The sequence below is a fragment of the Phyllostomus discolor genome, chromosome 12 (assembly GCF_004126475.2).
Source record: "Phyllostomus discolor isolate MPI-MPIP mPhyDis1 chromosome 12, mPhyDis1.pri.v3, whole genome shotgun sequence".
In the NCBI taxonomy this organism is placed as follows: domain Eukaryota; kingdom Metazoa; phylum Chordata; class Mammalia; order Chiroptera; family Phyllostomidae; genus Phyllostomus; species Phyllostomus discolor.
In genome coordinates this window covers 48699978-48723650 of record NC_040914.2, presented here as the reverse complement: position 1 = coordinate 48723650, position 23673 = coordinate 48699978, and the positions used below count along the sequence as shown (strand labels likewise).

At 66.3% G+C, this 23673-nt stretch overlaps 1 protein-coding gene across 2 annotated transcripts in view; it reads left to right on the top strand.

Moving 5' to 3' along the window:
• Positions 1-23673, top strand: part of ZNF423 (zinc finger protein 423) — a 247992-nt gene that overhangs the window by 206282 nt on the left and 18037 nt on the right. For both annotated transcript variants that reach the window (XM_028534786.2, XM_036013513.1), the window contains 2 exons: positions 21299-21430; positions 22863-22978. In XM_028534786.2, coding sequence (XP_028390587.1) covers positions 21299-21430; positions 22863-22978 — 248 coding nt within the window. The remainder of the gene's footprint in view (positions 1-21298; positions 21431-22862; positions 22979-23673) is intronic.

Genomic DNA, 23673 nt, shown 5'->3' with positions numbered 1-23673 from the left:
CCGTGACCCTCAGAGCACTCTCCACCCCAGGCCACTCCCTGGGTGGAGCCGAGAGCCCTGGGGCCCCGGCAGTGGGGAGTCCTGGGCGGGGTGGGGGCATCCGGGCGCTTCCATCTCATTGGCCAGTTCAGACCTCCCTGCCCGCGCCTCCATGTTGAACCGTGAGAAGTGGGCGCACCTCTGGGACAGAAACTGCTTTTCTCCCTCCCCACCGCTGCCCCACCGGCCTTTTCTTAGCACTGCAACTCGGGTCCGTGAAGAAGCATTAAAACCCCCAAAATGGAAAGCAAAGGAGACGGAAACGGGGACGTTGCGAGGGGTCGTTCTACGGTCAGCAGGAGTTCCGAGGCGGCAGCCCAGCCTCCTGCGGGGGCCGCGAGGAGAGACCATGGCGGGACTCAGGGACCCCGAGGCACGTCGTCGGCAGGGAGGGGGCAGGGGTGCAGGGCGGGCGCCAGGGGAGTGGGGGGGGACCCTCCCGTGTCCAGGAGTGTTCCGCGATCGGGGTCCAGTGTGTCCGGCCCCGAGGAGGAGCACGGGCTCCGTGCACCTCGGGGGCGGCTTTGTGCGGCGCCTCCCCACTCCGCGCGCTCCGCCTCCCCGCGGCCTCGCCCCTCGCGTCCTCCCGAGGTGCAGATGGCCACATTTGCAGGTTAACTGGAACAGCTGGAGACGCATTATTAGCTTCCTGCTGCTCCCTCATATTTGCTTGGGTTTTTTTTTTCTTTTTTTTTTTTTTTTACAGGCAACATAATTTACAACTAGCACACGGGTGTCAGAGCTGGCGTGTTCTAAATCCGAGGCAGATTTATGGAACGCCAGCGCTTATCACGGAGCGGAGTCATAATTATTGCTTTGTACCATTAAATAGCATAAATATATAAACTGTTATACAAATTGCAGCCAGCGTCTCCTCTGGGGAGCCCTAGACCAAATTTTAATGTCGCGCATTTGTCTGGGGTGGCAGTTTCTATGGTATATAATAATGTTGATAAATTTTGCCGTAGCAAGTGACATTTTAAAGCATTAATTTTGGTGCTAAAAAAAAAAATTCCGGAGGTACGCCCAGCCCAAAGTGGGCGGTGCTCTGAGAGCCGGTGGGGCCAGACTGCTGGGTGAGGTGGGTTTTCTCTGAGTCCGGGGTTGGCGGGGGGGGGATGACATATGCCACCTCCCAGGGTGCCCCTGCACAGGAGGTCACCCCCTCCTCTCTCAACTCCCGCAGGAAGGCAGAGGATACATTTTCCGTGGCAATGACGATAATTAATTTCAAAAAATTCAAATCGATTCATTTCTCCCTTAAATTCGGAGTGTGCGAGGGAGCAGGGGAAGGAGGGCACGGAAAACGCACAATCGGCGGGGAGGGTCCTGGTCGCAGCCTCCTTCCCAATTATGTAAATTCTGCGCGGGGTGGAAGAAGTCCCCGTCCTAATTAGAGATGCGGCACCCGGCCTCAGACCGCGGTTCAGGCGCCGGGCGTGCCGCCGCATAGCCTCCCGAAGCCCTCGCCGCCAAGAGCGGCTTCGGCGGGAGGCCCCAGGGCCGCACGTGGCATTTACCTGGCGGGCTCTTCGGAGAGCCGGCTGGCCGGAAGGAGGGCATCACCCTCTGCCTTCAGGCGAGGGCCTGGGGCTTTGGGGGGCCCTGTCTGGGCCCTCGCGCTGCTCTGGGGCTGACAGAGAGAGAGAGAGAGAGAGAGAGAGAGAGAGAGAGAGCATGCACGCAGCCGCTTCTCGCCCCCCAAGCCCTGCTCCTCCTCGGCCAGTGGAGCGTTCTCAGAGAGCCGTGGTGGCTCGGTGACCGTTGTGAGTCTCCTTCCTTCCGTCCCTGGCTCCCGTCTGGAGTTCTCGGGGGAGTGTCATTGCTCTTCTGGTGAATGTGATGGCAACTGGTGCCATACTCAGCCCGTGGGAGGATTCCACAGCCTGGGCCCTTTGTCTTGGGGGGGGGGGGGCTCGTGGCTGGTTCTGGCCAGCGAGGTGAGTGGTGGCCTGGGTCACCACCAAGGGGAGACCCTCTGGGGTTCTCCTTCGACCTCGGGGGTGGCGACGGTCCCTGCCACAGAGGACGGTGCCCCAGAACCTTAGGAACCCAAGTGGTTCCCACGAGCAGAGCCCCCCGCAGTGGACAGGAAGGGCAGGCGAGAAGGAAACCTGGGCTGTTTGCAGCCCTCGTGACTGGGGGGGCGTCTGTGACTGCTCGTTTCCGACCTGGCCTGACTCATACAGACCTCCGCGGGCCCCCCAAACTTCCTGATTCTCTCCAGTGTGCTGGGACACTCGATGTTCACTGTTATTTATTTTCTCTGTCGGAAAGAACATCGAATAGACACAGGAGTGTGCCCGCTCTGGGCAGTGAGGAGGCCGAGGCTCGGAGAAGGCGGGTGGCTCTCCTAAGGTCACACAGCTTCTCGGCCCCAGGCACCCACACCTCCTCGTTACAGACACGCTCTTCCTTGCTCCCGGCTCTGCCTCCGACAATGAACTCTCTCTAGCAGGAGTCCCAGCCCCGCGGCTCGGAGGGCCAGGCCGGGGAGGGCCGGGCCGAGGTGAGGACAGGGCAGCGGGGGCTGAAAGTGTCAAAATCCATCATTCCGCCCACAGCTGGCGGGTCAGCTCCGGCATCGAATCCTGCGCTCCCGATAACATCCGCCGCTTCCAGAGAAGCACTGCTTTAGCGCTTACTGTGTGCTCGCCGGGCCCGTCTGTTGCTGAGGTCTGGCTCTCAGGTTTAACCTTGAACTTGAACGAGCTTCTCCCACGCTTATTTGCTGTCGGCTGACAACCTGACAGAGGCCTTCCTGTCCTGGCCCTGTGGGCCCGGGAGAACCTTGGAAGGCCCCTAGTGCCACCTCCTCCTCTCACAGACGCGCATGCTGAGCTCAGAGCCGGAGCCGCTTGGCCCGGGACACACGGCGGGGGAGGGGCTCCCTCATTCAGAGTCGCCGTTGGGCGGTGGGGGACGCAACCGTTTGCCTGCACGTGGGGGTGGGGGTGGGGCGGGCGGGTTGGAGTGCAAAACAGCCAGTGCGGCACCGGTGAAAAAGGGACCCCCTTACGCCGTGGTTTGTCTTACTTTGTTTCTGCTCAGTCAGAGCACACGTGCTGTGGGCCTATCGCCGGGCCAGGCGCTCGCTTGGGCACGAGAAACGGTCTCAGTGAGGAGGCCGCGTGCGCTGGTGGGCGCGCCGGCGAGTCTGGGGGCTCACGTCACGCAGACGGCCTCCCCGCTCCGTGTGCTTCCGTCTCCGGCACCGGGCTCGGCGCTGTGCACGCAGCGGAGATGCGGCACGGACTCGCGTTGCCTCCGCGCCCCCACTCCCAACGACGATGATCGGTGACGGTGAGGGGGCGGGGAGCAGCGCGCTGTGGCTGCGGTGTCGGGGCTCCGCCCCTGCCTGTCACCCCTGCACAGAGATCCTGTGAGCCTGGCCGGGTGGCGGGTGCTCAGCACGGTGCCCGGCACACGGCCCTTGCTTGGTGCACGGCAGTAACCACTAGCCCGGCCGTCCCCTCTCAGAGCTGGCGGCTGGGGCAGGGTTTGCCGGGAGGCAGGCGGGGCCAGCCGGCCCCTCGGTGCCCGAGGGTCTGTTCTGCCTGCTGCCCGTGGGCCGTGGGAGACAGGTTTGGCCCAGACTGCAACACCGCCACTCGAGCAGCGGTGCCGGCTCCCGGCCGTGTGGGGTGGGGCCCCGTTTCCGTGTGAGCTCTGCTGCCGCTGGGGCTGCCGTGCCCACGGGGGCGGCAGGCCGTGAGCGGGCGGGGTGGGGCCATGCAGGCTGGGGCGTGGCGCCCACGTGGGGCATGGGCTCACACACCCTGCACCCCGAGTGGGGAGTTTGCCCTTGGCCAGTCTGCCTGGCCCCCCCTCGCCTGTCCCCACTGTCCTGCCCAGCAGCCCTGGACAAGGTGGCTGGGGTCCGCTGCCCTTGACATTCACCGCCATTCCTGGCCCAGGGCCTAGAACCCCAGTGTCCCTGCTGGGCACAACAGCTCCTCTGCCCAGCGTCCCCGCAGGGCTGGGAGAGAGACGTGGGTGCCGCAGGCCAGGGCGGGAAGGCTCACCGTCGGCTCCTGCCCAGCGCCCAGAGACAGCCCCCAGCTCTGTTCCAGCGCCGTCAGCCCTGTCCGGAAGCCCCGTGACCTCAGACTGGCTGTGTAACTTCATGCAGGGCCCCCTGGCTCAGCCGTAAACAGGACAGGAGATGGCACCGGCCTGAGGGTCAGTGGGTGACCCCAGAGAAGGCTGCGGCGGCTTTGGTTCTCCTGTGCCGTTCACACTGACTTCTAAGTGCTGGCCTCTGGGGAGCAGTTGTGCCATGGGGTCCGGGGCTCTGCCCTCCCTTCCCCTGCGGGTCACTGGGGGGCCCTGGGCGCTCAGGTAATGTCTGCAGAAAGGAAGAAGAATGGGGGGACCCCCTGCCCCTCACCTGAACTGTTGCTTGGATACTGGGGCACGCTGCAGGCGGCCACTGGCCCAGGGAGTATTTGTCCCCAGAGCCAATCTAGACAGATTGGCCCCAGAACCCCCTCTGGGGGCCCCAGACAGAACCCCCTCTAGAGCATCTCGGCACGTCCCTGCAAGGCCACCTCCTGCAGGAAGCCTTTCGTCATTCACCCGTCCCTTCAGGAGCTGTCTGTTGCACACCCACTATGCGGCAGACACCTGCTGCGGGGCTCCTCACCTCTCCTGGAGGGATTTCTTCCCTTTGGGTGGTGTTGCCCTGACCCCTGTCCCAAACGTTGACCCACTTCCCCTGAGGAGCTCTGGTCCCTCCCGCCTGCACTTAATGTGTGTGCCCGGCGAATCCCCGTCCCGAGTAGCCGAGAAGTTTCAAAGACTTTGTCAAAGTGCAACCCGCGCTCAGAAAGACGCACAAGCCGGAAACGCACAGCTCGATGGGCGGTCAGAAATGAGCATGTCCACACCACGGACTCAGCACTCGAGGGCCCCGGGAGCTCCGGCACGCCCCCTTGCTGCCCCGTCTCCCTCGCATGGGGGCCGCAGAGTGGGAAAGGGGTCTCCTGCCTGCCCGCGCCGCCTGCACCCCCCCGCAGCACCTGGCACTGGTGCGTAAGGACTCGGGCGGGCGGGCAGGTGGGCCCGATGAGGCCCGGAGGAGAGAGCTGGTGGTGTTCATACAAAACGCCCAACAGGGGCGGCCCTCGCCCAGCCTGTTCTAACCAGCCTCTCCCCGGCTGCCTCGTCCGCTCCTGCTGTGACTCCGAGAGGTCAGCCTCTCGCTCAAGGTCAGCCTCGCGGAGAGCGGCGGTCGCCGTGACCTGGGTCCGTCCGGCCCGCGTCTGGAGCCGGCACTCCGAACCTCGCTTCCCGCCGGTTCACAGCCCCGGGCGGTCCTCCCTCTGCTGGGCCAGCTGGACACGGGCCCCGCAGGCGACCGTGCGGAGCTGTCCTTGGCGGGCGAGCTGCCGCTTCCTCGCCGCCCCCGCCCCCCCCCCCGCCGGGCGCCCCGTCCCCCCCGGGCTGTGCAGAGCCTTCTGTGTGCCTCTCCGAAGGACAGGGCATATTTCTTCCCAACCCTCCGAAGACCCAGCCTGCACTGGAGGGCCTCATCATTATGCAAATGAGCGGGATTGGATCTGCTCCCGCAGCGGGCTCGGGGGGCGGCAGGAGGACGGATTGAGCCTCAGATTAGGCCGTCGACGGGTGGGGGCGGGGGCGGGGGCGGGTGGGCATGGAGACGGGGCTGGTGCCAGTGTCGGCCACCCCCGGGGAGGCTGCCGGCAGTGGGGGGTGGGGGGGCAGGTGCTGGTCTGGGGGGCTCGGGCTCCCCGCCTGGCCGCCGAGGATGGGACTGGAGGAGGACGTTCTTGCCGGATTCTCTCTTTGTGTATTGAGCCCTTTTATGATTCATCAGTAAGTAAATATCAGCTGAGGGGTGATTTGTTTCTAACAAGCTTATAAAATACTGGCGTCATTTGCGGGCTTATTGGAGTGCTGATTATAAACACTCCCCCAAGCCCACTCCTCCGTGTCAAATTAGCATTCAGAATACCGAGATTGGGTCTTCCCGTCACTTCCCGGCGTCTCCGCGGAGGCTGGCGGGGCTGCAGGGGCGGCAGCCGACCCCAGGCTCGGGCGGGAGCGTGCCAGACGTAGAGACCGAGGGGCCGAGGGTGGTCCTGGGCGGGCCCCTCCCAGGGCAGGGGCTCTGGCCCTGGGAGCCCAGCTGCGCCTCCTGCCCCTGACCTTGCCGAGTTTCCTGCGACCCAGTCCCCGGGGCCCCCAGAGCCTGTGGTCTCCCATCTCACGGAGGCCGCAGATCCGGGTTGGCTGCGTCTGGCCGGAGGAACCTTCCGAGTGGCCACCTCCCCCGGGGGTGGGGGGCAGCCCTGAGCACGGCGGAGAGGCTGGGTTGCCCAGGACGGGTGGATGGGCCGTTGGCTGCCACACACCCACCTCCCTGCTCTCTGTCCACCTCCCCACACCCCCGGGCCCCGCCGGTCCCGTCAGGTGCGTCCCCTCTGCCGTGGGGCGCGCGTCTCAACGGGTCTGGATGCCCTGTGTGGGGCGGGCGGCGGCGCACCCCTTCCCGGGGCACCTCCACGGCCGCACGGAAGGGCCGGCGGAGCCCAGCAGGCGCAGCCCGGCCCCCACGCACGCCTGTGTGTCCCGCACGGCTCTGCCCGCGTCTCACAGGCGGGGGCTCGGGGACGCGGCGTGCCACGACGGCACTGGGTCCAGGCAGACGTGGGGAGCCGAGCCGCCCACGGGGAGAAGCGCAGAGCAGGGACCGAGGGGGCCTCGCCGTAGACATGGGGACACGGAGCCAGAGACCGGATGTCGGTCGTCATTGCCTCTGCTGTCTTCATCGTTAGTCGGTGGATTAAAATGTTCAGTTACAAAGCTTTTACTCTATTTTATTTACAAAGAGCCACCCTTGCTTGTGACAGAAAAACGGAAGACGTTGCAAGCGAGCCTAAGAATGACGTATCCCGCCCCCGCCCTCCCCCCCCCCCCCCCGGAGAGGACCCCCTGGACCTGGGTGTGTGTTTCCGGGGGGACCGTTTCAGCAGGCACACGCATATGGGTGTGGTCATACACTCCCCCTAGTTTCGAACTTGAACGGGGTTGTCCCGAGTGCCTGCTCTGGCTCGTTCCCCTCATCCGCGTGCACAGTGGGAGCAGGCTGGCATAAAGCCATCCACGGTCCCTTCAGAGAAGGTGCTCATCGCTGGCCCCGCGGGCTGGGGCGGGGGCCAGGCACCGCCGTCCTGCACACACTGAGTGCCGGGCACTGTACCGGGCCGCAGGGGAGAGGGGGTGGGCAGGTGTGTGCACGCGGAGGCAGGAGGATAGTTCCCGGCGCAGAGAGCAGGGTCCCCCCCCCCCCCGGGGGGCTGGCCAGGAGGGTGGGTGGGCCAGGCGCGGCCCTGCGAGGGGGGGAGCCTGAGGGCTGCCGGCTGGTGGCGCGGAGGGCATCCCCAGCAGGGCTCCGCACGCCGGGAGGCACAGAGGTGTTCTCTGTCCTGAGCCGGGCAGAAGGCCGCCTGGTCTCCCACTTTCATGCTGGACCCTGGTCCCACCAACGGGTGCACGGGATTCCTGCTCTTCTCAGGTGTGCGCAAGGAGGAGGGGGCTGTCTGGGCGGATGGAGGTCGGGATGGGGCTCCGGCCCAGAGGAGTCGTGGCTGGGGACAGGCTCCCGGTTCTGTGGCCGGAAGTCGAGGTGCTGAGGTCTGGAACCTGGCTTCTGGGGGCTGGATTGTCGTGGGGGTCGGGCCGCCATGTGCTCGGGGCGTGATGCAGGCATGAGGGGAAGGCAGAGAACCCAGTCGGCCCGGGCTTCCCCCCCGGAACTGAGGTTGTCTCCGTGGACAGGATGCGGGGCCACAGCCCACGCTCTGACGGGTGAGCAGCTCTCTGTGGAAAAGCTCCTTTGACTTGCGGGACCTTGAAGTGGGCTGTGGAGGGGCGTGCGGGTGGGTGGCCCCATCCCGTGGTGGGGAGGTGTCATCCCACCAGACCGAGTCCTTCGGAGACAGCAGGGCCCTGGGTCAGGAGGCTGTGACGTGGCCCGCAGGCAGGGCTGAGGGCTCCGGGGCAGCCCAGCTCCGGCCGGCCCCTCCCTCTGCAGAGACCCCCAGCCATCGGCCTCCCTTAGAGCTCTGCCGCCCCCACCCTGGGAGGGGGTGCCTAAGGGGCCCAGTTAGGGTATTTTCAGGGCTTCTGTGTGGCTGCACCATGGCACACAGCGTGTCCCCTCACCTGGCCTCCAAGAGTCCTTGTCCCTAAGCTACTCGGGGCCACAGACCATGTCTCGACCCGTCGCCCCAGGGCCTGACAGTCTATAGCAGCAAGGACAACGATGGTGACAAAAACATGATGCTTTGGGCCCTGGTCACCCTCCCAGCAGCTTGACATCCGTCCTTACTTTATGGGTGGGGACCGAGGTCTGGGGAGGCTGGGCCGCTCATCCAGGGCCCCACAGCTGGACGGTGGCAAGTGGGGTGCGGGAACCCTGACTCCGAGGGTGAACTTCTCCCCGTGGGCAGGGCTGCAGAGTGCAGTGAGCGAGCCAGACAGCAGGGCCTGGGTCCACCCTAGGGCCAGCGCTGTGGCGGGGGCTGGGGTCACAGGGCGGACCGGGTCCGGTGTGCTGGGGTGTCTGTGGGCCCAGAGCCCGCGGCTGGGCTCCAGCACCTGGGCTCCAGCACCTGGGACAGCACCGTGCGCACTGGGGTGTGAACCCGGTGACCCCCTCCCCCACACTGCTGGTGTTTATGGAGCCCTTGTGCTCGCCGGCTCTGTTAGAGACGCCGGGTGGGGCGGAGAGCTGTTTGTGGGTTTGCCCTCGGATGTGGTAACAGGACCGTTTGGGCTGCACGTGACGGGCCGTCGAGTCCGCTTGAGCAGAGAGCGGAAGTTTTTGGAAGATGCCTGTCCCTTTCCCACAACTACGGACAGCTTTGGGTGCGGCTGGAACCTAGGACTGGAATGCCTGCCGGTGTGGGACTTTCTCTCGGGGAATCCTGGTTGGAGGGACGGACGGAGGCGAGGCCTCAAGAGCTGCTTGGACAAAGGACGGCGTCGGGAGTGAGCACAGTGGAGAGTGAGGAGGCCGGTGGGGCGGCAGGGCTGGGTGTGGCGGAAGGTGGGGCGTGGTTAGGGGAGGCCTGGGCCGTGCTGCGGAAGGGCGTGGCTGTGCCCGGGAGACGGGGGGCCGCTGCAGGCCCCTGAGGAAGCGAGGGAGATGACGACCTGGAGGCTGGGGAGGGTTGCGGTGCGGGGCGTGCTGGCTGGGCTGCAGAGAGAGAGACCCGATGGGGTCTGGGGGGTGGGGCGGGGGTGGAGAGCAAAGTGTGAATTCCCAGGTGCTGGCTGCGGTGTTTTACGGAGGTGGCCGGGACGGTGACTTGTCCAAGAAGGAGAGAGGCAGGGTGCCAGCCAGAGCCGTGCAGAGGGGCTGTGCCCCTCTGTGGTGCGGTGCGCGGGTCTCGAACTGCTGGCGTCTCGTCGGAGCTAATGGCAGCAGCTCCGCGCTCCCTGAGCCAGCACAGAGGGTAGGGCGGGGGGCCCGTGGGGGTGGCCTCCACTCCCGCCTCCCAGCCTCTCGGCACCTAGTCCACCTCCCCGGCCCTGCGCTGCCTGTCCCCTCCTCCCTCCCGGGGGTGGGACAGGCGGGGTGGGGGCAAACCTCAGGCTTTGGGGGGCTTCCTGGCAAGCGAAGGCAGGGCCAGGTGTGGCCAGAGCTGGGGGTGGGCAGAGGCAGCCGGGCGGCCTCTGGGAGCCGGACTGCGGGATCTCTGCCGCCCGGAGGTGGGAGCCCTCCCTCTAGTGTCTGGGTGCTCTGGGGGCTGACGAATCAAGCATGTTAATGTCGAAGGTGGGCTTGGGGGACTTCACAGGCCTGGGAGTCCCAGCCCTGGGTCCGACGAAGGAAGGCGGCAAGGAGGTACCCCGTGGCTGCCCTCAGGCAGGTGCCACTTTGGGGAGTCGTGGTTGGGAGGGGGCGGGGAGACACACGCAGCCCTGAGCCCCACTCTCTCTCGTGGCTTTTCGGCTGCACCGAAGGCAGCCTGCTCCCCCCCACCCCAGCTGAGCGCCGTGTTCCGGCTGCTGTCGGGCCGCGGCCCGAGAGCGTCTCACTGGTTTGGACGTATTCATTTATTCCACGTTCCTTTAAAAAAATGTCCAATTTCAGCTCCAACTTCCATTGTACTCAGGTCCCAGGCAGCACCCCACTCCTCGAGCTGTAGCTGCAGAAGCAGAACTCGGGGACCCCACAGACACGAGCGTCCAGGTTCTGTCTTCCCCAGGCAGCAGGGCCCAGCCCGCTTGCGGGCGGGAAACCCTCTCTCCCGGCCTTGACCGCCAGCCTGCGCCCTCCGTGCTGCCATTCAGACGTCTCTCAGGGGGTGGGGGGGAGCAGGGACACATGGCTTGTTCCTTGTTCGGTGGCTCTCAGGCCAAAGTTACCCAGGTGTGTGAGTTTCACCCCTCGGAGGAACTTTGTTACTCTCCAGCGCTTCTGCTGTTACTTTCTTCTTTTTTTTTAAAGGTAATTGTTACTTTTTTCAAAAGATTTTTATTTATTTATTTTTAGAGAGGGAAGGGGGGGAGAGAGAGAGAGAGAGAGAGAGAGAGAGAGAGGAAACATCCATGTGCGGTTGCTGGGGGCCGTGGCCTGCAACCCAGGCATGTGTCCTGGCTGAGAATCGAACCTGCGACGTTTTGGTTCGCAGCCCGAGCTCAATGTTACTTTCTTCTCACCAGCCCCAGCCCTCTGCCCGAGGAGAGGCTTGCGTTGGAGGCTGGAGACGGCCACTCACACCCGAGCAGTTTCCCACGTAGGGAAGTCACTGACGGCCCGTGTCCACAGGCAGAAGAGACGAGGCCCTCTCTGCGGCCTTTCGGACCCCGCCCCACGGTTCAGTGAGGACGCCTTCGGGACCTGCTCTGCACCCACACCTCCTACAGGTCCGGGTCCCGGTGTCGAGCGAGACTGGACTCTGCGCTGCCGCCGCCCTTGACTTTGGTGCCGCAGTGGAGACCTCTCGGCTGCGCCAGCCGGGATGGCAGCCACGAGCCACGTGGCTGGCGGGCACGCAGAAGGCGGGGCGGAATCTTTATGTCCTCCAACGAATGAGTTTGGGTCAGACGGCCATGTGTGGCGCGTAGGTCCCCGACTGGACAGCGCCGACCTTCCCATGGAAACGGGTCATCCTTTTCTAGTCTGGTCATTGCCTTGTGCCTGGGCTGTGGCTGAGGGGCGGGGCTGCCCGGCGTCAGATTAGCGGAGTCGGAGAGGAGGGTGGGCGAGTCGCTGTTTGGAGGCTGAGCCTCTGCTGTGAGCCTTGGGAACCACGGGGCAGCCCCGGGTCTGCCGGGGCGGTGGAGCACTCCTGAAACCCGCCTTCTGCCTGGGGGCCCTGGGTCTGCACCCGCGGGCGGCCCTCTGGCTTGCGGCCGCATCGCCTGCCGCGGCTCCTTTTTAGAAAATGGTCTGGGTGGGGGGTCGGGGGTCGGGGGATGAGGTCAGCGGAGACAAACACCGACGTAGCGGACACAGGACCGACTCGTGCGTCCCCGGCAGGGTCGGTGACAACAAGGGTTTGCGGCTGCCTGTCACGTTAATTGCGTGTTATTAGGGGCTGTTAATCGGAGGATTATTAGCGCGATGGGTTTTTCCGGCAGTTGCCTTGTTGTGGAAAACCCGAATCGGAGGACCCGGGACGTCCACCCGTGGGTGTTTGGCGTGTTAAGGGCTGAGGACGAGTAAGCTCCCTGTTCTCACCGAGTGGGTCCCAGGGGACGGGGTAGAAGCTCCCTATCTGGAGGGTCCTGGGCCTTTGCAGGGGGAAGGGGGTGTGTGCAAGGTGCAGGGGGCGTCTTCTGCGGGAGGGTGTTCCAAGCCCCCGAAGTCTCCAGTTCTAGACGCCTGGAGGCAGGAAGGCACTAAAGTCTTCAGAGCTCCAAGAGTCTCTCTCCTCTGTGTCCCCTGTGAGGGCCCGCCGGTCTGTCTGCTTGACGTGGTTACTCACCCCACCCGTCCCCCCCTGTCTCCACGAAGGGGCTGAGACGGGCCCCTCCCGTCTCTCAGGGATGTGACCCGGGCGTGGTTGTCCTTTGCCAAAGACGGCCAGTCTCCACGTCCTGAATGTCACAAGCACTCCGATGGCCGAGGGGCCCGAGACTGGAAGAGGTTCGTAAGCGGGCCCTCTTCACAGGGGGTGCGTTTTGTCCTTAGCCGTCGGGGCTGCTGGCGCCCCGGGGTGGCTCCCCCTGCAGTGTGCCAGCGGGCCGGGGTGCCGGAAGGAGTCCGCTCCGTCCGGAGCCCGGCTGTGAAGAAGGGCTGGGGCTGCACATTAGCCTGAGTCACACCCTCGTCTCAGGCCCACCCTTGACCTCCATGGAGGTCCCACTGGGTTGTTAAGAGAGTGGAACCTGGGTCGTGGGAATGTCCGAGGGGTGACCATAGGGAGGGGGCTGCTGCCAGCCACGTTTGGAGAAAGCGGTTTGAAGTCTGGGTGTGAGTTCTGCCGTGGCAAACACGGGGAGCGGTCCAGAGGTGGCAAACCACACCCCCGAGGGAGTGGCCGGGGTTTGCAGATGGACAAGGTGTCATAGACCGAGGACCCGCTCCCTGTCGGAGGGCTCCTTAAACACCGGCGGCGTGGGCTCCGCTGCCCCACGAACCCTCGAGGGCTCGCGCACAGGGCCTCCAAGGCCTCGGCCTCGGGGTTGCGGGGGTGGGGGGGCGGTGGGGATCCTGTCTGAGGTCACACAACCGCAGTGACGGCAGCCCCGTGGTCAGACCTCCCCGCCTCGCTCTGGCTCGCTGTGTCCACGGCCCCGGGAGGGACGCCTCTCTCCCCACTTCGCAGACAAGGAGACTGAGGCTTGGCGGGGGCCGTGCTCGGCCCAGTGTCTTGCCCAGAGTCCCCGGGGGAGCCGGGAACTCCCTGCAGCTGCCCCGTTCGCAGCTGCGGCTCCCTGCCTGGCCCCAAGGTTCTCTCTCGTCTTAATGGAGCTGGGTGGGTGAGGGGCGGTCCGCGGGCTGTCCCCTTTCTTGGCTGTGATGGGCGATCTCAAGGGGGCTCTACCCAGAATCGTCCTCAGGCTTAACTGGCCCCCAGCTAAGATCCATCTGACGGGGCTCTTGGGAGCAGTCGGCCGGTGGAGCCATCTGGAGTCTCCTGATTTGAGTTTCAGAGGCGAGAGCGAGCAGAGGACTCGGGACTTGGGACAGAGCGGCCGGGAGACTGGCCTGGCCAGATGGCCCGTCCTGCCGTGGGCACCCGGGGCCCGTGTGGGAGTGGCTGGGCCGGCCGGGCCTTCCCGGCGGTGCGACCAGGAGGGGGGCCCGGCAGTCGTTCCCCCCCCCCCCCCAGCCTTCCTTCCCCAAGGCCCTCCGGCACCTGCCCCAGGAGTGGAGGGCAGCGCCCTCTGCCCGGGAACAGGACGGTGGCCGGGGGGAGGCCCGTCCGCTCCGGGAAGAAAGCCGGGCAGCCTGGCGACCAGGCCCGGCTGGAAGGGCACGCCGCATGCCCGGCAGAGGAGAAGTTGCTGGGCCCACGTCTCGGTGGGCTTTCACTGGGCGCCAGCTGGCAGGAGGGACGGTGCCCTGGCCACAGAGAAGGGGGGTGGGAGGGTGGGGAACCGTTTGCTCGCGTGGACACAGCAGCGACACTGTGCTGAGGTGGGGGAGGCTCGGCCCGCCCCTTCCTCCTGCCGCCTGGCCCGGTGGTCTCCACTCCGACCCGCGACGGCGGCGGCGCGGTGGAAGGGGGTGGCGGCGGGCACCTGGGCAAATAAGTATAAATAGTTCTCTCTCTGATATGTGACCGGATTATTTTCCAGTTGATTTCGAGCCTTGGCCCCAAGTGGCCCACGGATCAAAAAAAGATAAGGGTCAGTTACGAGGTTGAGCTCATTCTCCGTCGCCATGGCAACTGACCTCAGGCAGCCCTCGGAGGGCTGCACCCAGCTCCCCAGGTGACGTCCTCGCTGTCCACGCCGTCCATCCCCGGCCTCTCGGAATTCAGACCGTCCGATTGTCAGGGCTCTGTTTTCTGGTCCCCCCTGCCCTCCCCCCCCCCCCCGTGGGGGCCGGCTCAGGCTGCCAGAGCTCATTTGTAAGCCCCTGCGAAACGCAGGTGACCCGAGATGGGCCCCTCCCCTGTCCAGAGAGGCTGGGGGAGGTGCCCCCAAGTCGGGGGCGGACAGTGGGCACAGCCCGTCCTGCAGGACCAAGGGGGGAAGTGGGGGCGCCCTGGAGGGTGAGCCTTCAAGCAAGGCTGAGAGCTTTGGAGTGACGGGGGGGCTATTGCACCCCGGCACGGGTGCCCCCCAGGCCAGCAGTCCTCCAAGAACCCCCACGCCACTCACTGCCTCCCACTCGGGACGGTAGGAAGGTGTTTCCCTGTTGGTCGGCGTCTTTGTCTTCGGGGATGTGGGCAAGAAGCGACCTCAGAGAACGGTCACCCTTTTGGAGATCCGGGAACGTGCAGTCCCGGCAGAGGCCGTGGGACGGCTCTGAATGCTCTGCCTGTGACGGCGGGGCCCGGCCAGACCGGCCTCCCCGGGGCCCTTTGTGCAGCCCCGCGCCCTTCATCCTCGAGTGCACGCCCAAGTCACCGGGGCTCGGCCTTGCCCCGCAGGTCCGGGGCCGGGGTGCGGCCTGAGAGCCTGCATTTCTGACCAGCTCCCTGGTGAGGAGGACACCAGGCCTGCCCCTGCCGTCTGGGGCCACACCCGGCGACCAGGGGTGTAGCCTCTCAAGGGCTGGGGGGCCCGGGGGGCCCGAGATCAGCCCTCGCCCCTGTGGACGCTCCCCAGTTCCTGCCTGGCCCCTGGCGAAGGGCTCCCCCGGAGACCGCGTTTTCTCCTTTGCCCTGCGTCGACTCTAGGCCCAAATGTCACCCCCCCCCCCCCCGCCACCTCCCGCTGGTCCCCTCGGCCTGCCCAGGTGCGAGTCCTGGTGACATTCAATGGCAGAGGAGTGGATATGCAGCCTGAGCAGCTGCCTAGATGGGACTGTCTGCCCGCCTCTCTCTCTGCCCAGAGGCCTTTGTCCCCTGGAACAGAGGGCTGGCACCCCCCCGCCCCGTCCGTGTTTCCAGTCCCTGCCCTGCACCTGACTGCGGTTGGTTATTTGCTGGGGGGGGGATCGGACGGCTCCCCTCCCGGGTCCCCCCTGACCTCCTCATTTGCCCGGATAAATGCCGGGCCCTGTGCCCTGTCTGCCTGGTCCCCACGTCCTCTGAGGGGCTGAGCCGGGCCTCCCGGGCCTCTCCCGACCCTAGTGTGGGTGGGCCGTGGGCTCAGCCCCCGGAGCTGCGAGATGGAAGTGTGAGGTTCGTTACTGAGCTGGTAATAGAAGCAGCCAGCCTGTTCCTCCCGTTCGGGGCCGTGCTGGTTCAGGGACAGTGCCCGGGGGCCCTGGCTGCCTTCTCCTCTCGCCCAGCCTCGTCCCCAGCCCTCCCGTCAGCCAGAGCCGGGGCGGCAAGTGGGCCTGTCGCTGCCCTCCTTCCCTGCCGTCTTTGGCCAACCGAGTGGTTAAGGAGCAGAGGGTGCTTTGCTGGGTCCCAGGTGGGGGCCCTGCCCCATCCCGCCAAGCTTTCCTCTCCTGTCCCATCCGCCGAGCGAGACCCCCCACGGCTGTGCTCTTGGAGGTGCCCAAGGCCCCAAGTGCAGGGGGTCTGGGGGCTGCTGGTGGGCGGTAACCAGCTCACACCAGCCCCCTCACTCACCATTGCAGCCATTGTGCTAGGTAGTACTTGGTGCACACCACTCACTTCCTCGCCAGTGGGTGCCTGCTTCGTGCCGGGCCCTGTTCTAGGTGCTGGTGACGTGGCCACGAGCAGAACAGCCTCTGTGGAGCGTGAGTGTGAGAGTGTGTGCGAGAGAGAGAGACAGGGAGGGAATTGGCTAGAAAAAGACAACCCACTCTAACGTAGCAGTAGTTGCCGGCACCATTAAGGCGCCGAAAGGGGCGTGGTGCCAGGAGGGACGCCGTGTGCTGGGTTCGCTGGGCGTCCGAGACTCCTCTCTGAGCGGGGAGCAGGCGGGGGAGGAGGGGCAGAGTGAAGGGAGGGCGGGAGGAGGAGGGTCCGGGGGCAGAGCGGCCAGCCGGGGGAACCGGTTGCAGCTCAGAGAGGGCGAGTGACGCACCCAGGTACACACAGCGGGCGAGGGAGGGAACCCAAGTGTCCCCGGCTCTCGTGTTTGTGTCCTTAATCACTGCTCCCCGACTGGAGGAGGCGACTCCGGCCCCCTCACCCCAGGTGGCCGTCGCCGGTTTTCTGCTAGAGGGGGGTACGCGTGAGTGCCACCACTGCCGCTCCCAGACCAGCCTCCCTGAGGGGGGTCCCCGCTTCAAAGAGGGCCGGCCGGACCCGTGGGTGCCACCACAGTGGCCGGTCCCTCGGCGCGTCCGAGCTCCGGAACAACGCCCCGCCTGCGCCCCTCCCTCCCAGGCAGCGAACCGAACCGGGGCCTCGGAGTGAGAGCCCGGGCCCGCCCTTGACGTCGGCGGGGCCCACCCGAGCTCCCCCTCCAGAGCTCTGATCATCGGCGCTCTCTCCTCCCCCGGCTTCCCCCAAGACCCGTATGGAAATAAGTGTGCGTCTGCCGGGGATCAAATGCTTCCGGAGACAAAAGTCGGGGCCGCAGACGGCGTGCCGGGCGCTGTCATCTCGGCACGGCGCTGTCCCACAAAGCCCTCGGCTCCTCTTTTGGGCTGACACAGTTTCAGCCTGAAAGGCTCCAGCAGGCCGGCTCGGTTTTAAGCAGAAGCACATCCTATTATTATTTTTTTTTTTTTGAGAAATGAAGTGTAAAATTAACACTTATTATTCCTGAGCAGAGTTGAGAGAGAGAGACAGAGAGAGGGAGAGAGAGAGACTCTGAGATTTTCACGCTCACTGGATTGTCTTTGGCAGTTTGGGTTGTTTTTTTTATTTTAATTTTTGAGACATTGCAGCGAATCAGTAGATTCTCAGCGCCAGCCCCCACTTCTGGAGGCCTGGAGGGGTGGGGTGCGGCCCGGGAGCCGGAGAACTCGGCGTTTCGCTCCGCACGTGAGCTGGGCTGCGTGGGTCACTGGAGTCGCACGGTCCCTCCGACCGGTGCCTGTCGTGGGCTGTGAAAAGAGTGAAAAGGGCGCAGAAAGGAGAGGAAGGGGTCCTGCGTCTTAACCCAGAACCCTGAGGCTGGCGGGCGGGGGGGGGGGGGGGCCTGCGGCTCCCAGGCAGCCTCGACGCCCTGGCCCCCCCCCGGGCCCCTGAGTGCCGGGTGGTCTTGGAGAACCCAGGAAAGTCATTCTCCGAGGGCGCCGCTGTCCCCGGGCCTGCGACTCGGGGCAGCATGAGAGGTGGTCAGCGCGGGGGTGGGTGGTGGTGATGGCGGAGGCCACGTCTCTCCGCATCCAGGGGCTGCGCACCTGGAGCCCAGGTGCCCACCGGAGCATCGCGCTCTCACTAGGACAGACACCCCCCCCGCATTTTCCCGGGTGGTTTTATGGGCAGAGGTGGGTGCGGGAAACAGACACCCCGTTGAGCACCCCGGCCCCCTCTGGTGGGGATGGGCGGCGAGTCCCCAGTCTGGGGGGCCCCACAGCGTTAGTCCTGCCCCTCACTTCCACGTCTGCTGGTTTTATTTCCCCTCTCCCGTCTCCCCGGGGTTGACACTCCCAGGTGGGGGGGGGGGGGGGGGGGAAAGGGGCCAGCGGCCCTGGGCGGGGCTGTCTGGAGGGCCCTTGATCTCTCTAGCCCGGAACTCGTGGCTGCCCGGCCCGGAACCGGCTGCAGCGCTGGCGGCCTGACTGTGCGCGTATTTATGAACGTGGGTGCAGGGCATGGTGGCGTCTGTGAATCGGGGGGACCCGCTGATGGCACACGGCCGTTGGAGAGAAAGTGACGGCGGGCCCTGGTTTCTCTGATTAACAAGTCGCAGGAGCCGCCTTTGTCCTCCGGGGTCGGTGACTCAGACGGGCGGCCCGGCTCCATTCCCATCTCAGCCCGGGCAGGGGGGGGGCTACTTGGTCGGGCAGGGGGACAGGGCCCTCAAGGGGCACCTCTCCTCCACCAGTGCTTCCCGAGCCTGTGCTGGGGCCCCCGGTGGGACGTGGTGTTTCAGGGGCCTGAGGAGGAGAAGGCCACAGCCCGGTTGCCGGGGTCAGAAGGACCCCGAAGAAACAGACGAATCCGGCTCGTCCTGCCCAGCCAGGGGCAGCCGAGGGCGCTGGCACCCTCGGGGAGGCCACCTGGAGGAGGTGTGCGGGCGGGCGGGCGGGATTCACAGGGCGGGGAGGGCGTCCGAGCGCCGCCCCGGCAGGCTGTGCCAACTCAGCCCGAGGTCCGACGGTCCACGCTGGCTTTTCTCCTTCCCCGGAAATGCGGTTTTCCAGCAAGCGGGGTTAATCCTGAGATCCAGCTCACGTGATAAACGTACATGATAAACGGTCGCGGGAACCTCCGTACGGCTGCCGCGAGTCACACCCCCTCTGCCTCCTTGAGGCCCGAGAGGCGCCCGAGTGCTCCTCCAGGGCGGCCAGATGGATGGATGTAAAGGTGCCGTCTGTCCTCCGTCCGTGCGCTGGCTCGCTCACTGCTCGAGTCTGTGCTCCACGGGGCTCGGAGGAGCATTGTTTGTGGGGCGGGGGGTGCGCTGGGGGTCTCAGAGGCAGCCCCCACGCTGGAGGCCAGCTCTAATTACGATGACAGTCCCCCGGGGAGGCGGAGGACGTGCGTGGGGCCTGTGTGGCGAGCGTGCCGGGCCCGCCCCGCGTCCCTAAACTTGCCAACGCGCCCCTTCCCCGCCGCCGGCGCATGCGGGAGAGCTGCTGGCGTCTCTGCCGGGGGCACGTGGCCTAGTTGCCGGGGCTCCAGGGGCACGACAGACACCCGGCAGATTCCAGCCAGGGGGCTATGTGGGGCAGGCCCCCCAGCATGTGCACGTGTGGCGGTGCCGCTGGGGCGGGGGGCCGCCTGCGGTCTGTGCCAGCCCTGGCCAGGGCCGGGGGCCCCGGGGACTGGCCGGGAGCCCCAGCCCATCTGCGCCCCTGTCCTGCCCGTGGCAGAGCCCTCTGCTCCCTCATTCCTGCCTTGGAGGGCAAGTTGGAGCACCTGGTGCCTTTGGTGACGCGGGTTCCCTGGGGACGCCCGAGGGGCCCGCGTCCTTGGCTGTCCCAGATAATATCCTCACGGACAGCGACAGAACCGGCCACACACACTCCGGAGCCCTTGCTGGGTGGTGGAAACCCCTCTTCTTCCTCTGAATTATCCACGTTGTTAGCTTCCTTAGTTCTCACATCAACTGTAACAGGAAAACTATTCCGGGGGGCGGTGCGACTTTCCCAAAAAAAGACGTTCTGTTTTAGAGCGGTTTTAGGGTTACGGGAACCGGGAGAGGAGGAAGCTGCTGAGATTTCTGCACATGCACGGCCTCCCCCGTGACCGGTGCCACATGTCATTTCTGGCATTTCTGCCATTTGCAAACACAGACTGCCTACAACACACCAGCCTCACCTGGAGCCCAGCGTTTGCCTGGGGGAGGGGCCACGCCTCCCGTAGGTGTGGGCACCTGGGCAGTGACTCGGACCCGCCGTCTCGGGGCACAGGCCGGCCCCACTGCCCCGAACACCCTCTGTGCTCGGCGGTCCCCCCCACCCCCGACCAGTGGCCTCGGATCTCGCCCCCCACCCCGTGTCCACAGTTTCCCAGAGGGTCACCTAGTTGCAGCCACCGGTGTGGCTGTGGCCTTTCCAGGCAGGCTTCCCGCACTCAGGGGTGTGCCCTGGAGGTCCCCCCAGGTCCCGGTAGCCCGTCTCCTTTCCGCACTGAGCCCTGTTCCGTCGTCCGGGTGTCCCACTGTCCGTTGGTTTACTCGTTCAACCAGCGGGCACCCCTGCTGCTTCCGGGGTTCGGCAGCTAGGAGTGAATTTGCTAAAAGCACCTGTGTGCACCTGTGCACAGGTGTTCGCGTGGACACGCGTTTCCGGCTCCTGCGGGTGGATACGGAGGAGCGCGGTGGCTGGACCGTGTGGTGGGAACCGCCGAACTGCCCTCCCTGATGGCCGCACCCCGTGGCACCCACCAGCCACGGCCGAGGCTGCCGTTGCTCCGAGTCCTCGCCTGCGCTCGGTGCCGCTGCCCTGGGGTTGGGCCGCTGTGGCAGGGGTGCCGCGGTGAGGAAGGCCACTGCGAGGCTTTGGGAAGAAGGAAACGGGGGCACAGAGAGGTTTCCCAGCTTGCCCAAGGCCACACAGTAAGCGGCAGAGCTGGGTTCCAACCCTGGACCGTGTGACATTTGACCTGGTGTGATTCTCCGGCGCTCCCCCCCCCACCCCCCCGCTGCCGCCTGACCATCGGGCCACCCGGTCATCGGTGCCAGCCCCTTCCGTCCCCTCTCAGCACTGGGGACTCGGGTGACCCCTTATCTACTAGCACGGACTGACGCTCGGATCACGCGGTTGGGAGAAGCCAGGACTTGAACTCTGCCCTGCTAACTCCGGGCGGGGGCAGGACCTCGGCTCCCGGTGTGGGGGTGACGCTGGGGCCCAGGGCTGGCTGGCTGTCTTCCCTGGGAGCCGTGGAGGGGGCGTCTGACGTCACGCAGCTCCCGGGTGGGAAGGCGGGGCTGTGTTCCGGTCTGGAGGCAGGACGGGGTGTCTGCCCCGTGACTATGGGACGGGGTGCACCATCTTCGAAAAACATTTAAAACGAGCAACTCACTGCATTCTGTGCTCGCCCCTCACAGAGTGAACCCCTCCAGCGGCCAAAGGCCCTCTGCCGCGTGCGCCCCCATGTCCCCTCTGGCCTCACGTCGCCCTGTCCCCCCCGCCTCCGTTCCCAACCCCTCTCAGGCTCACCCGAGGCTCCCGCGTCCCCACGGCCCCTCCCGGCACCGTGACATGCTGGTCACCATCGTCTGTCATCCGTGTGCCTAGGGTGGGGGGAATGTATGATCTGTTCGGTTCCCCCCAGAATCCCCAGCTCAGAGGGCCGGCACGCAGCACACGCTCAGTGCACGTTCTGTTGGTTTTTTTATAAAGTCCCGGCTGGACCCCCTCCCCCAGGCAGACCCCCTTCCCCAGGCAGACCCAGTCCCAGACAAGGATGCCTTCGAGTGCCAGCTCCGGGGGGCCGGCCCCCTGGGGTCTGTAAGCCTGGGGGTGGCCGGACCCTCTGGGGCTGGGATGGGTCTCAGCATCCGAGGTCCCCGACAGCCCTGGTTCTGGGGATCGGGACGGGCTGGCCGGGGTGTGCGGGGCGCGGCTGCCGCCGGGATGCTGGGTGCCGCGTGGCTGACTGTCCCGGCCGGTCCCTTGCAGAGGAAGGCATCAACCACGAGTGCAAGCTGTGCAACCAGATGTTCGACTCCCCGGCCAAGCTGCTCTGCCACCTCATCGAGCACAGCTTCGAGGGCATGGGCGGGACCTTCAAGTGCCCCGTGTGCTTCACAGGTAAGGGGCTGGTGGGGGGGGGTGCATGGGACCTCAGTGTTGCTCCTGGGCTCTCGGGGAGGCCCGGGGGTCCCCAGCTTCACTGTCCTGCCTGCCTGGGGCAGGCCTGGTGCGTGTCCCACCCCGTGCCCTCTAGCCTCTCCTCCAGGACGGGTGAGGGGGCCCCCTCTCCTGGGCCTCCCCCCACGCCACTCCGCTGCTGCGAGCCCTCTGCAGACCCAGCCTCGCTCTCCGTTTTGGTGGTGGGGGCTCCAGGCTCGCCTCTGAGCCTCCAGCCCAGCCCAGCACCAGCGGGCTCTCCCTTTACACCCCTCCTGGCACCCCCCTGGTGCCCCTCCTGCCTGGCCCAGCCCAGCCCACGTTTCGTCCCACGGTGCTCCAGGCTAGGGGTCAGGGGCAGCTATGCCAGCCCCCAGCCTGGCCGCCAGCCCAGGCAAGCGGCTGCCCCAGCCTGAGGCCGGTCTCGGGGCCTCTGCCGGCCCCTCCTGCTGCCCAGATGGCAGCCGGTGTGCGTGGGGGAGCCTGGCTGTCCCCCGCCGCCCCCAACATCTGCCGTCTGCCACGGCAGGACGCCCGCCCTGGGGAGGGTGCCCGCCGGGAGGGGAGCTCAGAAGTGCTCACCTCCCAGACTCACAGCTGCTCCACAGCCGCCTCCCGTGTGCCCCCGGGGCCTGGGCTCCTGCCACCGGGGCCAAGACCCACTCGGCGACAGGCCTGAGGGGGGCTGCACTGTGGGCACCCTCCCGCACACCCACACCCCTCAGGGTCTCGTCCCAGCTCGATCGCAGGAGCCCCCCCATCGGTCACGGTCACACTCCTTGGGCTGGTGGGGCTGGGGCCCGGGGCCCCTGGGCGGGGATCCGAGGACACGGGCAGCACCTCGACGACCAGCGTTAACAGCACGTGTTGACCCAGCGCCGTCTCGTACCAGACACCGCGCTGAGCTTCCTCGGTGCAAACCCCAGCCCTGCCTCCTCCTCACAGGGGGACCTGGGCCAAGGCGCTTCCTGTTCCCCGTGCCTTGGTCTTCTCTTCTGTAGAATGGGGACAACAGCAGTGCCCGCCTCGCAGGCCTGTGCTGATTCAGGGGGCTCCTGGCAGACGGCAGTGTTCGCTGGGCCAGTCCTGTGCCACAGCGTTCACGCGTTTGTCACGTGAACCCGAGTGGTCCTCCAGCTGCCCAGGCAGCGGCAGGCCCCCGTTTTTCGGATGAGGACGCAAGCCTGGGGAGGTTCAGTGACCCCCAGTGCTGCACAGCCCGTGCGCGGCAGAGCTCCGCCCCCCGGCTCCCAGGAGCCCGCTGGTTGGCCGGCTGCGCCCACACTGGGCGGGCCCCGCTTGGGAGCAGCTAGGCAGCTCTCAGGGGGGGCGGGGCGTCAGGGCCGGTGTCCCCGGGGCCCCGCCTGACGCCCGACACCGTGTCCGTCCCCAGTCTTCGTCCAGGCCAACAAGCTGCAGCAGCACATCTTCGCGGTGCACGGGCAGGAGGACAAGATCTACGACTGCTCGCAGTGCCCACAGAAGTTCTTCTTCCAGACGGAGCTGCAGGTCAGTGCGCTGGGCCGCGGCACGCCCCGCCGTGCTCGCCGGTGGGAGGGGGGGGGGGGGGCGTGGTCAGGGTGCTGGGGCCTGTCCTCCGCCCGCCCCGGCAGGAAGAGAGGCAGGCGCCTGGGCGTGGCTTGTGGGTCTGGAGCCCAAGGCTGCCCTCCTGCCCAGCTGGCGTGCAGGAGCCCCTGCTGGCCCCGCATTTCCAGGGGAGCTGAGTGGGGCCCGGGGAGCAGGGTCCGAGGCTCACGTTTGGGGCGTCTCTATGGCAAGCCCCTCCCTGCCTGGGATCCCGGCTGCCCACTGATGCCGCGAGGTGAAGTTCGCCGGAGCTCTGGTCTGTGGCTGGTCCAGGGCGACGTGCAGCCAGGACCTGGGTCTGGGGCCTTGGAGCCTCCACCTGTGCCCAGGACCCAGACACGGGAAGGCGGGGGATGGCAGCTGGGCCCCGACTCAGAGGAAGGGATGCCACCAATGGCCCAGAGATGGGGCCCCCAGACAGGGTGCAACGGCCTTGACCAGCTCCTCCGCCCCCCACCCGGGGCCGGCTGTAGCTGAGGGGCCCTTGTGAAGGGGGGGTTTGGCACCTGTAGCCACTCCCCTCGGCATCCCGTCCCACCTGTCACTGCATTCCGAACACAGATGTCCAGGCAAAACCACCTCGTCACCCACTGGGTTTTGCAGGAAATCCTTGTAAC